Genomic DNA, 16394 nt, shown 5'->3' on the forward strand with positions numbered 1-16394 from the left:
CCTGCTGATTTTGTACGTTTACCTACTGACAAAGAAATGATCAGTCTGTAATTTTAATGGTAGGTTTATTTGAACAGTGAGAGACAGAATAACAACAACAAAATCCAGAAAAACGCATGTCAAAAATGTTATAAATTGATTTGCATTTTAATGAGGGAAATAAGTATTTGACCCCCTCTCAATCAGAAAGATTTCCTGCTCCCAGGTGTCTTTTATACAGGTAACGAGCTGAGATTAGGAGCACACTCTTAAAGGGAGTGCTCCTAATCTCAGTTTGTTACCTGTATAAAAGACACCTGTCCACAGAAGCAATCAATCAATCAGATTCCAAACTCTCCACCATGGCCAAGACCAAAGAGCTCTCCAAGGATGTCAGGGACAAGATTGTAGACTTACACAAGGCTGGAATGGGCTACAAGACCATCGCCAAGCAGCTTGGTGAGAAGGTGACAACAGTTGGTGCGATTATTCACAAATGGAAGAAACACAAAATAACTGTCAATCTCCCTCGGCCTGGGGCTCCATGCAAGATCTCACCTTGTGGAGTTGCAATGATCATGAGAACGGTGAGGAATCAGCCCAGAACTACACGGGAGGATCTTGTCAATGATCTCAAGGCAGCTGGGACCATGGTCACCAAGAAAACAATTGTTAACACACTATGCCGTGAAGGACTGAAATCCTGCAGCGCCCACAAGGTCCCCCTGCTCAAGAAAGCACATATACAGGCCCGTCTGAAGTTTGCCAATGAACATCTGAATGATTCAGAGGAGAACTGGGTGAAAGTGTTGTGGTCAGATGAGACCAAAATGGAGCTCTTTGGCATCAACTCAACTCGCCGTGTTTGGAGGAGGAGGAATGCTGCCTATGACCCCAAGAACACCATTCCCACCGTCAAAGATGGAGGTAGAAACATTATGCTTTGGGGGTGTTTTTCTGCTAAGGGGACAGGACAACTTCACTGCATCAAAGGGACGATGGACGGGGCCATGTACCGTCAAATCTTGGGTGAGAACTTCCTTCCCTCAGCCAGGGCATTGAAAATGGGTCGTGGATGGGTATTCCAGCATGACAATGACCCAAAACACACAGCCAAGGCAACAAAGGAGTGGCTCAAGAAGGAGCACATTAAGGTCCTGGAGTGGCCTAGCCAGTCTCCAGACCTCAATCCCTTAGAAAATCTGTGGAGGGAGCTGATGGTTCGAGTTGCCAAACGTCAGCCTCGAAACCTTAATGACTTGGAGAAGATCTGCAAAGAGAAGTGGGACAAAATCCCTCCTGAGATGTGTGCAAACCTGGTGGCCAACTACAAGAAACGTCTGACCTCTGTTATTGCCAACAAGGGTTTTTCCACCAAGTACTAAGTCATGTTTTGCAGAGGGGTCAAATACTTATTTCCCTCATTAAAATGCAAATCAATTTATAATATTTTTGACATGCGTTTTTCTGGATTTTTTTGTTTTTATTCTGTCTCTCACTGTTCAAATAAACCTACCATTAAAATTATAGACTGATCATGTCTTTGTCAGTGGGCAAACGTACAAAATCAGCAGGGGATCAAATACTTTTTTCCCTCACTGTAGTGCACTACTTTTGACCAGAAGGATTATGGTGTCATTTGGGATGCAGACTATATCACCCTCCTGTCTCTGTTTGATGTGTAGGTGATCTACCAGCCCACCCCACCAGAGGAGCAGCCGTCCCGCTCTGAGAAGTTGGACCCCCGGCCATACCTCCGGGTGCTGCAGGGCATCGACCAGCGCTACCCGCCCGAGGAGAGGGGCGACCTGCTCCTGTTCCTCAGCGGCGTGGCAGAGATATCCACCATCTTGGAGGCATGCCAGGCCTACGCCACACACACCAAGCGCTGGATCGTCCTGCCCCTCCACAGCACCCTGTCCCTGGTACAGCAGGATAAGGTACAGTAACAGTACCCTAACACTGGCACGGCAGGATAAGGTAACAGTACAGTATAATAAGGTACAGTAGGATAAGGTCCAGTAACGGTATCCTAACACTGGTACGGCAGGATAAGGTACAGTGACAGTACAGTAGGATAAGGTACATTAAAAGTACAGTAAGATAAGGTACAGTACCAGTACAGCAGGATAAGGTACAGTAACAGTACCCTAACACTGGTACAGCAGGATAAATTACAGTAACAGTATAGTAGGATAAGGTACAACAGAATACGGTACAATAACAGTACAGCAGGATAAGGTACAGTAACAGTACAGTAGGATAAGGTACAGTACGATTACAGCAGGATAAGGTACAGTGACAGTACCCTAACACTGGTACAGTAGGATAAGGTACAGCAACAGTACAGCATAAGGTACAGTAACAGTAAAGTAGGATAAGGTACAGTACCAGTACAGTAGGATAAGGTAGAGTAACAGTACAGCAGGATAAGGTACAGTAACAGTATAGCAGGTTAAGATACAGTAGCCGTACAGTAGGATTAGCTACAGTAACAGTACAGCAGGATAAGGTACAGTAACAGTACAGCAGGATAATGTTCAGTAACAGTACAGTAGGATTAGGTACAGTAACAATACCCTAACACTGGTACGGTAGATTAAGGTACAGCAGAATACGGTACAGTAACAGTACAGAAGGATAAGGCACAGTAACAGTACAGCAGGATAAGGTATAGTAACAAGACAGCAGGATAAGGTACAGTAACAGTACAGAAGGATAAGACACAGTAACCGTACAGCAGGATAAGGTAAAGTAACAGCAGGATAAGGTAAAGTAACAGCAGGATAAGGTACAGTAACAGTATAGCAGGATAAGGTACAGTAACAGTACAGCGGGATAAGGTACAGTAACAGCAGGATGAGGTACGGTAACGGTACAGTAGGATAGCTACAGTAACAGTACAGCAGGATAAGGTACAGTAACAGTATAGCAGGATAAGGTACAGTAACAGTACAGCAGGAGAAGGTACAGTAACAGTACAGCAAGATAAGGTACAGTAACAGTACAGCAGGATAAGGTACAGTAACAGTACAATAGGATAAGGTACAGCAACAGTACATCAGGATAAGGTACAGTAGCAGTAGGATAGGGTACAGTAACAGTACGGCAGGATAAGGTACAGTAACAGTAGGATAGGGTACAGTAACAGTACGGCAGGATAAGGTACAGTAACAGTAGGATAGGGTACAGTAACAGTACGGCAGGATAAGGTACAGTAGCAGTAGGATCAGGTACAGTAACCGTACGGTAGGATAAGGTGCAGTAACAGTACAGTGGGATAAGGTACAGTAACAGTACAGTAGGATACGGTACAGTAACAGTAGGATAAGGTACAGTAACAGTACAGTAGGATAAGGTACAGTAACAGTAGGATAAGGTACAGTAACAGTACAGCAGGACAAGGTACAGTAACAGTACGGCAGGATAAGGTACAGTAGCAGTAGGATAAGGTACAGTAAACGTACAGTTGGATAAGGTGCAGTAACAGTACAGTGGGATACGGTACAGTAACAGTAGGATAAGGTACAGTAACCATACAAAATGTTAAGGCACAGTAACAGCACAGCAGGGTAAGGTACAGTACCAGCACAGAATGTTAAGGCACAGTAACAGCACAGTAGGATAAGGTACAGTAACAGTACAGCAGGATAAGGTACAGTAACAGTACAGCAGGATAAGGCACCGTAACATTACAGCAGGATAAGGTATAGCAACAGTACAGCAGGATAAGGTACAGTAAAGCACAGCAGGATAAGGTACAGTAAAGCACAGCAGGATAACGTACAGTAACAGTACAGCAGGATAAGGCACAGTCACAGTAGGATAGGGTACAGTGACAGTACTGCAAGATAGGTTACAGTAACAGTACGGCAGGATAAGGTACAGTAGCAGTAGGATCAGGTACAGTAACCGTACGGTAGGATAAGGTGCAGTAACAGTACAGTGGGATAAGGTACAGTAACAGTACAGTAGGATACGGTACAGTAACAGTAGGATAAGGTACAGTAACAGTACAGTAGGATAAGGTACAGTAACAGTAGGATAAGGTACAGTAACAGTACAGCAGGACAAGGTACAGTAACAGTACGGCAGGATAAGGTACAGTAGCAGTAGGATAAGGTACAGTAAACGTACAGTTGGATAAGGTGCAGTAACAGTACAGCGGGATACGGTACAGTAACAGTAGGATAAGGTACAGTAACCATACAAAATGTTAAGGCACAGTAACAGCACAGCAGGGTAAGGTACAGTACCAGCACAGAATGTTAAGGCACAGTAACAGCACAGTAGGATAAGGTACAGTAACAGTACAGCAGGATAAGGTACAGTAACAGTACAGCAGGATAAGGCACCGTAACATTACAGCAGGATAAGGTATAGCAACAGTACAGCAGGATAAGGTACAGTAAAGCACAGCAGGATAAGGTACAGTAAAGCACAGCAGGATAACGTACAGTAACAGTACAGCAGGATAAGGTACAGTAACAGTAGGATAAGGTACAGTAACCATACAAAATGTTAAGGCACAGTAACAGCACAGCAGGGTAAGGTACAGTACCAGCACAGAATGTTAAGGCACAGTAACAGCACAGTAGGATAAGGTACAGTAACAGTACAGCAGGATAAGGTACAGTAACAGTACAGCAGGATAAGGCACTGTAACATTACAGCAGGATAAGGTATAGCAACAGTACAGCAGGATAAGGTACAGTAAAGCACAGCAGGATAACGTACAGTAACAGTAAGATAAGGTACAGTAACAGTACAGCAGGATAAGGCACAGTAACAGTAGGACAGGGTACAGTGTGGGTACAGCAAGATAAGTTACAGTAACAGTACAGCAGGATAAGGTACAGTAACAGTACGGGAGGATAAGGTACAGTAGCAGTAGGATAAGGTACAGTAACCGCACAGTAGGATAAGGTGCAGTAACAGTACAGCAGGATAAGGTACAGTAACAGTACAGTAGGATACGGTACAGTAACAGTAGGATAAGGTACTGTAACAGTACAGTAGGAAAAAGGTACAGTAACAGTAGGATAAGGTACAGTAACAGTACAGCAGGACAAGGTACAGTAACAGTACAGCAGGAAACGGTATTGTAACAGTACAGCAGGATAAGGTATTGTAACAGTACAGCAGGATAAGGTACAGTAACAGTATAGCAGGATAAGAGACAGTAACAGTACAGCAGGGTAAGGTACAGTAACAGTACAGAAGGATAAGGCACAGTAACAGCACATCAGGATAAGGTATAGTAACAGTACAGCAGAATAAGGTACAGTAACCGTACAGCAGGATAAGCTACAGTAACAGTACAGCAGGATAAGGTACAGTACCAGCACAGAATGTTAAGGCACAGTAACAGCACAGCAGGATAAGGTACAGTAACAGTACAGCAGGATAAGGCACTGTAACATTACAGCAGGATAAGGAACAGTAACAGTTTAGTAGGATAAGGTACAGTAACAGTACAGCAGGATAAGATACAGTAACAGTGAAGTTGGATATGGTACGATAACAGTAGAGTATGGTACGGTAACAGTACAGCAGGATAAGGTTCAGTAACAGTAGGATAAGGTATAGTAATGTGCAGCAGGATAAGGTACGATAACAGTAGAGTAGGATAAGGTACAGTAACATTACAGCATGATATGTGAATGGCAACAGTAGGATAAGGTACAGTAACAGTACAGCAGGATAATGTACAGTAACAGTACAGCGGGATAAGGTATAGTAACAGTACAGCAGGATAAGGTCCAGTGACATTACAGCAGGATAAGGTACAGTAACAGTATAGCAGGATAATGGACAGTAACAGTACAGTAGGATAAGGCACTGTAACAGTACAGCAGGATAAGGCACTGTAACAGTACAGCAGGATAAGGTACAGTAAAAGTACAGCAGGATAAGGTACAGTAACAGTACAGCAGGATAAGGTACAGTAACAGTACAGGAGGATAAGGTAACAGTACAGCAGGATAAGGTACAGTAACAGTACAGCAGGATAAGGCACTGTAACAGTACAGCAGGATAAGGAACAGGAACAGCACAGCAGGATAAAGTACAGTAACAGTACAGGAGGATAAGGTAACAGTACAGCAGGATAAGGTACAGTAACAGTACAGCAGGATAAGGCACTGTAACAGTACAGCAGGATAAGGCACTGTACCCGTACAGCAGGATAAGGTACAGTAACAGTACAGCAGGATAAGGTACTGTAACAGTACAGCAGGATAATGGACAGGAACAGTACAGCAGGATAAGGTACAGTAACAGTACAGCAGGATAAGGTACAGTAACTACAGCAGGATAAGGTACAGTAACAGTACAGCAGGATAAGGTACAACAACAGTACAGAAGGATAAGGCACAGTAACAGTACAGCAGGATAAGGTACAACAACAGTACAGAAGGATAATGGACAGGAACAGTACAGCAGGATAAAGTACAGTAACAGTACAGCAGGATAAGGTACAGTAACTACAGCAGGATAAGGTACAGTAACAGTACAGCAGGATAAGGTACAACAACAGTACAGAAGGATAAGGCACAGTACCAGTACAGCAGGATAAGGCACAGTAACAGTACAGCAGGATAAGGTACAGTAACAGTACAGCAGGATATGGTACAGGAACAGCAGGATAAGGTACAGTAACAGTACAGCAGGATAAGGAACAGGAACAGCAGGGTAAGGTACATCAACAGCAGGATAAGGTACAGTAACAGTACAGCGGGACAAGGTACAGTAACAGCAGGACAAGGTACAGCAACAGCACATCAGGATAAGGTACAGCAACAGTAGGACAAGGTACAGTAACAGTACAGCGGGATAAGGTACAGTAACAGCAACAGCAGGATAAGGCACAGTAACAGTACAGCAGGATAAGGTACAGCGACAGCAGGATAAAGTACAGCAACAGCACATCAGGATAAGGTACAGCGACAGTAGGATAAGGTACAGCAACAGCACTACAGGATAAGGTACAGCAATAGTAGGATAAGGTACAGTAACATCAGGATAAGGTACAATAACATCAGGATAAGGTACAGTAACAGCAGGATAAGGTAAAGTAAGAGCACCCTGACACACTGAGCTCAATTCACAGTTCACAGACCCATATGTATGAATCTGGGACAGTCTATGGGCAGGTATATGGGCAGGTGGACATCCATGCTGGATGGCTTACAATAAGGCTTTTATCAGAATGTTACCATTGCATTGGGGCTGATCTTAAACATGGAACATACATCACCTCTTATTAACTGTGTATTATATGTTCTGTCTGTAGGTGTTTGACATCTCTCCTCCAGGAGTGAGGAAGTGTATCATCTCTACCAACGTAGCAGAGACATCAGTCACCATCGACGGGGTGCGCTTCGTAGTCGACTCAGGTAAGGGAACCAAAGCACTAACTGGAACTACTGGGAGGAGCCAGGTAAATCTCATCATTCTGTCAATCCGGGAAAAACCAGACAAAAGCTTATTTGAAGATCTCACCTATTCGGTCCATGAACAGAACCGTGTTGCTGTGTGCTACTTTCACTGAATCAAATAGAACATAACAATGTGTTACGTCTGTATGTGTCCTCCAGGCAAGGTGAAGGAGATGAGTTTTGACCCGAAGGCTAAGATGCAGCGTCTGCAGGAGTTCTGGATCAGTCGAGCCAGTTCAGAGCAGAGGAAAGGCCGAGCAGGCAGGACAGGCCCGGGGGTGTGTTACCGGCTCTACTCTGAGTCTGACTATGAGGCCTTCGTACCTTACCCCGTCCCAGAGATACACAGGGTGGCTCTGGACTCCCTCGTACTACAGGTATTATAACCCCTAACCCTTCGCACCTTACCCCGTCCCAGAGATACACAGGGTGGCTCTGGACTCCCTCGTACTACAGGTACTATAACCCCTAACCCTTCGCACCTTACCCCGTCCCAGAGATACACAGGGTGGCTCTGGACTCCCTCGTACTACAGGTATTATAACCCCTAACCCTTCGCACCTTACCCCGTCCCAGAGATACACAGGGTGGCTCTGGACTCCCTCGTACTACAGGTATTATAACCCCTAACCCTTCGCACCTTACCCCGTCCCAGAGATACACAGGGTGGCTCTGGACTCCCTCGTACTACAGGTGCTGAACGACTGAAATCCCTCTAAACTTTTCTGGTTTTCTGTTCCCTATAGTTACTTCTGCATGCCAAAAGATTCTGTACCTTTTTTATCCTGCTGTACTGTTACTGTTCTCTGTCCTCACAGATGAAGAGTATGAGTCTGGGAGACCCGCGGTCCTTTGTGTTCATCGACCCTCCTCCTGCGGCCAGCATCCAGACTGCAGTAACCTACCTCAGGGAACAGGGGGCGCTAGACGCTAGAGGAGAACTCACCTCTATAGGCAGCCTGCTGGCACAGCTACCTGTTGACGTGGTCATAGGTACGTCCCTCGGAAATAAACAGATGTCACTGTTGAACTGTTGTGACTGCTGCCATCCTGTACTGGGCCCCCTGAATAGGGCCATGAGGTTTTCCTGACCACATGACATGAGCAGAGAAAACCTCCAGGCCCTAGTTATATTCTATTTATAAACCAGGAGCCCTAACCCATAAATCTGTGTGTGTGTGTGCATGTCAGATCTGGGTTCAAATACATTTGTTATTTAAATACTTATTTTCTGTGTATTTGAGTATTTTCAAATAATATGGCCCGAATCATCTAGTGCTATTGGAAGTATTTGAAAGTATTTTCAAATAATTTCCTATAAATAACCTACTATATGAAAATATTTTCTAATACTTATTTCAAATACCTGGGTTAAATGTATTTGAGTCAGTGTATTTCCAGATACGTTCCAATATTCAACTACTCGTCTTTTAAATACAAAATATCTGAATACTTACTTCCAATGTATGTGAAAGTAATTGAGATATTTGAAATAGTATTTGAACCCAGGTCTGGCATGTGTGTGTCCAGGTAAGATGCTGGCGTCAGTGTTTAACTTGGTGGAGCCGGTCCTGACCCTTAACCCCTGACCCTTAACCCCTGACCCTTAACCCCTGACCCTTAACCCCTGACCTCTGTGTGTCCAGGTAAGATGCTGGTGCTGGGATCAGTGTTTAACTTGGTGGAGCCGGTGCTGACCCTTAACCCCTGACCCTTAACCCCTGACCCTTAACCCCTGACCCTTAACCCCTGACCTCTAACCCCTGGCCTCTAACCCCTGGCCTCTAACCCCTGACCTCTAACCCCTGACCTCTAACCCCTGGCCTCTAACCCCTGACCCAACCCCTGGCCTCTAACCCCTGGCCTCTAACCCCTGGCCTCTAACCCCTGACCTCTAACCCCTGACCCTTAACCCCTGACCCTTAACCCCTGGCCTCTAACCCCTGGTCTCTAACCCCTGACCTCTAACCCCTGACCTCTAACCCCTGACCTCTAACCCCTGGCCTCTAACCCCTGACCTCTAACCCCTGACCTCTAACCCCTGACCCTTAACCCCTGACCCTTAACCCCTGACCTCTGTGTGTCCAGGTAAGATGCTGGTGCTGGGATCAGTGTTTAACTTGGTGGAGCCGGTGCTGACCCTTAACCCCTGACCCTTAACCCCTGACCCTTAACCCCTGACCCTTAACCCCTGACCTCTAACCCCTGACCCTTAACCCCTGACCTCTAACCCCTGACCTCTAACCCCTGACCTCTAACCCCTGACCCTTAACCCCTGACCTCTAACCCCTGACCTCTAACCCCTGACCTCTAACCCCTGACCTCTAACCCCTGGCCTCTAACCCCTGGCCTCTAACCCCTGGCCTCTAACCCCTGGCCTCTAACCCCTGACCTCTAACCCCTGACCTCTGACCCCTGACCTCTGTGTGTCCAGGTAAGATGCTGGTGCTGGGATCAGTGTTTAACTTGGTGGAGCCGGTGCTGACGGTGGCTGCTGCCCTCAGTGTCCAGTCCCCATTTCTCCGCTCGGCCCAACACAACCCCGACTGTGCCACAGCACGCCAGCCCCTGCACTCCAACCAGGGAGACCCCTTCACCCTGCTCAACACCTTCAACGCCTGGGTGCAGGTCAGCCAATCAGGACACAGAAAATCTTTAGTCACCCTCTGTGCAAAGCCACTTACCTTACTTACATATTATAATGGAGAATTTAAGATCACTAAATATTCAATTTAGAGTGATTGACATAATGTGTAGCATATTAGTCTCTATAGACCCTGTTGTCTAGACACTCTGGCCATCCAACCTGAATAAAATGGTGGAGTATGTACTGCAGGTGTCCGGATGGTGGAGTATGTACTGCAGGTGTCCGGGTGGTAATGTTTTATGTGTCTCCTCCAGGTGAAGGGAGAGCGGGGCGGTGCCAGCAGGAAGTGGTGCCGGAGGAGAGGACTGGAGGAACAGAGACTTTATGAGATGGTCAACCTACGAAGACAGTTCAAGGTAGGACAGACGCACCACACCTGAGACTAGTATGTCATAAACGTGTGTCTATTTTGTATGTTCTCCCCCCCCCCCCATCTTCTCTGTGGTCATTCGAGTCAGATCAGTTGTCTGTCGCAGAGAGATTGCTAGAGATCACTACTTGAAAATATCCCGTTTTTTACGTTGCCATTGAGAACGTTCACCATTTTGAAGTAGTTCATGAAGGATCACATAATTCCATCCAGGTCATCAGGAGCGATCAGCCAATGAATTATACCTGGGAGTAAACATTCCATAACTGCAGGTGGCAGTAAATCCAAACAAGGCAGGAAACCACATGTTGACTCTGTTCTATTCAGCCATTACAATGAGCCCGTCCTCCTATAGCTCCTCCCACCAGCCTCCTCTGATATGTGCGTACACATGCAGACCATACTTGCTACAAAAGTTACAGAAACCAACAACTACACAAACTGAAATTGGGTACATTGTAAATGCAGTTCGCTAGCATTGATTTGTTTTTGCGGAGACATCTTTTTTGGGAGCATCTGATGATGACTTAACGTGGTGAGGGGATGAACTGTTGCAGTCATGACGCAAGTGGCGCTATGATTTCAAATCCTCCCACATGTTTCTAGTTTTACCAGCTGTTTTCAGCAACTGGTATTTTTTTTATTTTGGGTTGTCATATTGGCAGGTTTGCTAGCAACAAACTATTTAGCTAGCTTCTAGTGTTTAATATGCAATGCGATCTCCTCGTAATTAACAGGCCTTGTTGACGAGTATCCTGACGAGAAGGAAAACCTTTCTAGCTCGGGCATTATCAGCTCATTGTTATGGATGTATCCAAATGAATGTCTGGCTGCAGAGGTCGTGACTGTGTTAGCCGTAGTTCTACATAAATATCGAACTAATCGAACGAACGACTGGGTCGCGTCTCTAGCAACCAAAAGATGAGAAAGTACGAATTTGTGTATATAAATTAATTTATACAACGGGTGGGTCTAATCCTGAATGCTGATTTGTTTAAAACCGCATTCAAATCAAATCAAATCCAAATGTATTTGCCACATGCGCCGAATACAACAGGTGCAGACATTACCGTGAAATGGTTGCTTACAGCCCTTAACCAACAATGCATTTATTTCTTAATAAAAAAGTAAAATATAACAACAACAACAACAAAAAAGTGTTGAGAAAAAAAGAGCAGAAGTAAAATAAAATAACAGTAGGGAGGCTATATACAGGGGGGTACCGGTGCAGAGTCAATGTGCGGGGGCACCGGCTAGTTGAGGTAGTTGAGGTAATATGTACATGTGGGTAGAGTTAAAGTGACTATGCATAAATAATTAACAGAGTAGCAGCAGCGTAAAAAGATGGGGTGGGGCTGCAAATAGTCCGGGTAGCCATGATTAGCTGTTAAGGAGTCTTATGGCTTGGGGGTAGAAGCTGTTGAGAAGTCTTTTGGCGCTCCGGTACCGCTTGCAGTGCGGTAGCAGAGATAACAGTCTATGACTAGGGTGGCTGGAGTCTTTGACAATTTTGAGGGCCTTCCTCTGACACCGCCTGGTAAAGAGGTCCTGGATGGCAGGAAGCTTGGCCCCAGTGATGTACTGGGCCGTACGCACTACCCTCTGTAGAGCCTTGCGGTCGGAGGCCGAGCAGTTGCCATACCAGGCGGTGATGCAACCAGTCAGGATGCTCTCGATGGTGCAGCTGAATAACTTTTTGAAGATCTGAGGACCCATGCCAAATCTTTTCAGTCTCCTGAGGGGGAATAGGCTTTGTCGTGCCCTCTTCATGACTGTCTTGGTGTGTTTGGACCATGATAGTTCGTTGGTGACGTGGACACCAAGGAACTTGAAGCTCTCAACCTGTTCCACTACAGCCCCATCGATGAGAATGGGGGCGTGCTCAGTCCTCTTTTTTTTCCTGTAGTCCACAATCATCTCCTTTGTCTTGATCACGTTGAGGGAGAGGTTGTTGTCCTGGCACCACACGGCCAGGTCTCTGACCTCCTCCCTATAGGCTGTCTCATCGTTGTCGGTGATCAGGCCTACCACTGTTGTGTCGTCGGCAAACTTAATGATGGTGTTGGAGTCGTGCCTGGCCATGCAGTCATGGGTGAACAGGGAGTACAGGAGGGGACTGAGCACGCACCCCTGAGGGGTCCCCGTGTTGAGGATCAGCGTGGCAGATGTGTTGTTACCTACCCTTACCACCTGGGGGCGGCCCGTCAGGAAGTCCAGGATCCAGTTGCAGAGGGAGGTGTGTAGTCCCAGGATCCTTAGCTTAGTGATGAGCTTTGAGGGCACTATGGTGTTGAACGCTGAGCTGTAGTCAATGAATAGCATTCTCATGTAGGTGTTCCTCTTGTCCAGGTGGGAAAGGGCAGTGTGGAGTGCAATAGAGATTGCATCATCTGTGGATCTGTTGGGGCGGTATGCAAATTGGAGTGGGTCTAGGGTTTCTGGGATAATGGTGTTGATGTGAGCCATGACCAGCCTTTCAAAGCACTTCATGGCTACAGACGCGAGTGCTACGGGTCAGTAGTCATTTAGGCAGGTTACCTTAGTTACCTTAGTGTTCTTGGGCACAGGGACTATGGTGGTCTGCTTGAAACGTTGGTATTACAGACTCAGTCAGGGACAGGTTGAAAATGTCAGTGAAGACACTTGCCAGTTAGTCATTCCAGCTGGTGTCTATTCCACAAGTTACCACCGGCTAAATCTATTATGTTAAAATGCCTATTTACTCTGTTCCATCTAACTGCACAATCCACTGTCTCATCAGCCCAGCCAGGCAATTTATAAACTTGATCGCCACTATAAAAAGCATCTAGACATTATCTCACATTTCTTTTAAACTAACATTTAGTTTTCAACAGCGGATATTTATATAAACCTTGCTGTCTGTCTCTACGACATTTGCAACATTGTTTCAATATTCAAATTCGATCTCCAGCTGTAAAGTTTAAACTAGCTGCACTTCATTTCGTTTGACCTTTTTTCAATTGACATTTCTTTGTATATATCCATAAAAATGATACCAGCTGATTCATGATTTCGACTGGCTGAGAAACGTTGCCTGCCTGCCTGTCTCGTCCCGACTCCCAACACGTTCATTACTATGGGACAGCTGGAGATCGAATTTGAATATTGAAACAATGTTGCAAATGAGAGACAGACAGCAAGGTTTATACAAATCTCTGAAAACGAAATGTTAGTCTAAAAGAAATGTGAGATAATGTCTAGATACTCTTTATAGTGGAGATCAAGTTTATAACTTGCCTGGGCTGGGCTGATGAGACAGTGGATTGGGCAGTCAGATGGAACAGAGTAAATTGGCATTTTAACATAATAGATTTAGCCGGTGGTAACTTGTGGAATAGTTACCAGCTGGAATGCGGTTTTAACCAATCAGCATTCAGGTTTAGACCGACCCGTTGTATAACTGGCAACAAGCAAGGGATAAGAATGTTGCATGGCAACGGTATATAAAGAACGAAGGACTGGGTCGCGTATGTAAATATCGAACTAATCGAACGAACGACTTGGTCGCGTCTCTAGCAACCAAAAGATGAAAAAGTATGAATTTGCTGATAGAAATGGAAATATCAACGAAAATAATTATCTCTACTGGTACGTGTGCTTTCATATTGTTTTCTTTGGCAACTCGGGTCCGCTGCGTCGTCTATTATTTCCAAGGAAATGTACAGAAAGTCGGCGTTTATCCCCTTACGTGTTCCCTGCCTGGTGTGTGGTAACAGGAGCTGTTGCGTAGCCATGGTCTGTTGGAGGTGCTGGAGGAGAGGGCTCCCTCTGGTGGCGAGCGCGGGAAGCGCAGGGAGAGGTTGACCGAGAGGAGGAAGTTACACCAGCTGAAGAGAGAGCATGACCTGGCAGAGGGCGGCAGGAGGAAGGTCCTAAGACTAGAGGAGGGCCAGGACGGGGATGGGGATTCGGGGTCGGACACAGAGCAGGGCACGACGGGACGGGACGGGAAGGACAAGGAGCAGACAGGGGGACACAACCTGGACATACAGGTGAGGAGGACATCACTGTGGACGGAGCCATGGCAACAGACCAGTTGGTTACACTGTCAAATGACCTTCATTAATAAGATAAATGCTTAAATGATATTGTCTATAAATGCATATGAATTGTAATCCTTACAAATGTTTATACCACTTATAGATATTAAAACATATCTGTAATATCTGTCTTGAACCCGCCCCTACAGGAAGTGAAGTTCAAGCTTCGCCACAACGTGTCAGAGCTCCAGGAAGCGGCGTCGGCCAGCCAGGACCTGTCGTCAAGGCAACAAGCCCTTCTGAAGCTGCTGCTTTGTCGAGGCCTTTACCCCCAGCTGGCACTGCCAGACGAACACAACGCCAACCGCAAGGACTCAGAACAGGTGTGTGAGCGTGTGTGAACGGGAGTGTATGTGTGAGCGTGTGAGTGATGATAATGGCCCTGTCTCCTATAGGTGTTCCACACCCGTAACAAGCAGGGGGTAGTGATCCACCCCACCAGTGTGTTTGCCAGCGACCCAGAGGTGCTGCACGTCCCTGAGGAGGGGAACAGAGAGGGACCTGATAAGGGGGAGAGCAGCAGACACCAGCTCCTAGCCTTCGTTACTCTACTAGAGACCAACAAGCCTTATGTATCCAACTGTGTCAGAGTCCCAGCCCTGCAGGTCAGTACTGTGTCAGTCCCAGCCCTGCAGGTCAGTACTGTGTCAGAGTCCCAGCCCTGCAGGTCAGTACTGTGTCAGTCCCGGCCCTGCAGGTCAGTACTGTGTCAGTCCCAGCCCTACAGGTCAGTACTGTGTCAGTCCCAGCCCTACAGGTCAGTACTGTGTCAGTCCCAGCCCTGCAGGTCAGTACTGTGTCAGTCCCGGCCCTGCAGGTCAGTACTGTGTCAGTCCCAGCCCTACAGGTCAGTACTGTGTCAGTCCCAGCCCTACAGGTCAGTACTGTGTCAGTCCCAGCCCTGCAGGTCAGTACTGTGTCAGTCCCAGCCCTGCAGGTCAGTACTGTGTCAGTCCCAGCCCTGCTGGTCAGTACTGTGTCAGAGTCCCAGCCCTGCAGGTCAGTACTGTGTCAGTCCCAGCCCTGCAGGTCAGTACTGTGTCAGTCCCGGCCCTGCAGGTCAGTACTGTGTCAGTCCCAGCCCTGCAGGTCAGTACTGTGTCAATCCCAGCCCTACAGGTCAGTACTGTGTCAGTCCCAGCCCTGCAGGTCAGTACTGTGTCAGTCCCAGCCCTGCAGGTCAGTACTGTGTCAGAGTCCCAGCCCTACAGGTCAGTACTGTGTCAGAGTCCCAGCCCTGCAGGTCAGTACTGTGTCAGTCCCAGCCCTGCAGGTCAGTACTGTGTCAGTCCCAGCCCTGCAGGTCAGTACTGTGTCAGTCCCAGCCCTGCAGGTCAGTACTGTGTCAGTCCCAGCCCTGCAGGTCAGTACTGTGTCAGTCTCTCTGCAGCTATTGTGCTCGATGCCTGACAAAGATCCACCTTTAGAATGAAGTGTTATCAGCATCACAGGTGGTTTAGTAGCACAGCTTGTATTGTTTCTGTATGCAACGTTCCTCTCCTTGTATAACGTGTCCTGACTGCACTGTCTGTTCCTGTCCCCTCCCAGGCCCTGTTGCTGGTAGCTAATTCCTTGGACAGTAACGCTGACTGCACCAGGCTGGTGGTGGACGGCTGGTTGGAGGTAGGGCTGACAGGAGAAGGGGCTCTGAAGGTTCTGTCCTCCTCCCTCAGCCTCAGGGCTGACTGGGAGCGCCTCCTGCTAGCTCAGCTGGGACAGGGCACCCTGGGGGCCGGAGCGGGGAGCAGGTCCAAGGCTGGGGGAGGAGAGGGGCTGGGGGTGCCTGGCCTCTCCCGTAAAGACCTGGAGAAACTCAGTGAAGGACTGGTCCGCTTCCTGCTGTACACCGAGGTACAGTCACACAACACCTCACCCTTTACACTGAGGTAGAGGACTTT

At 47.0% G+C, this 16394-nt stretch overlaps 1 protein-coding gene across 1 annotated transcript in view; it reads left to right on the forward strand.

Annotated features, from left to right (window-relative positions):
• The window catches only part of dhx34 (DEAH (Asp-Glu-Ala-His) box polypeptide 34), a 45429-nt gene that overhangs the window by 8768 nt on the left and 20267 nt on the right, over nt 1–16394 (forward strand). The window contains exons 4-13 of the mRNA XM_084148294.1: nt 1665–1919; nt 7274–7376; nt 7578–7795; nt 8237–8411; nt 9853–10046; nt 10320–10421; nt 14173–14448; nt 14646–14819; nt 14892–15101; nt 16045–16347. Of these exons, the coding sequence (XP_084004420.1) occupies nt 1665–1919; nt 7274–7376; nt 7578–7795; nt 8237–8411; nt 9853–10046; nt 10320–10421; nt 14173–14448; nt 14646–14819; nt 14892–15101; nt 16045–16347 (2010 nt within the window). The remainder of the gene's footprint in view (nt 1–1664; nt 1920–7273; nt 7377–7577; nt 7796–8236; nt 8412–9852; nt 10047–10319; nt 10422–14172; nt 14449–14645; nt 14820–14891; nt 15102–16044; nt 16348–16394) is intronic.

This window comes from Coregonus lavaretus, assembly GCF_964263955.1.
Source record: "Coregonus lavaretus genome assembly, chromosome: 30".
NCBI lineage: Eukaryota > Metazoa > Chordata > Actinopteri > Salmoniformes > Salmonidae > Coregonus > Coregonus lavaretus.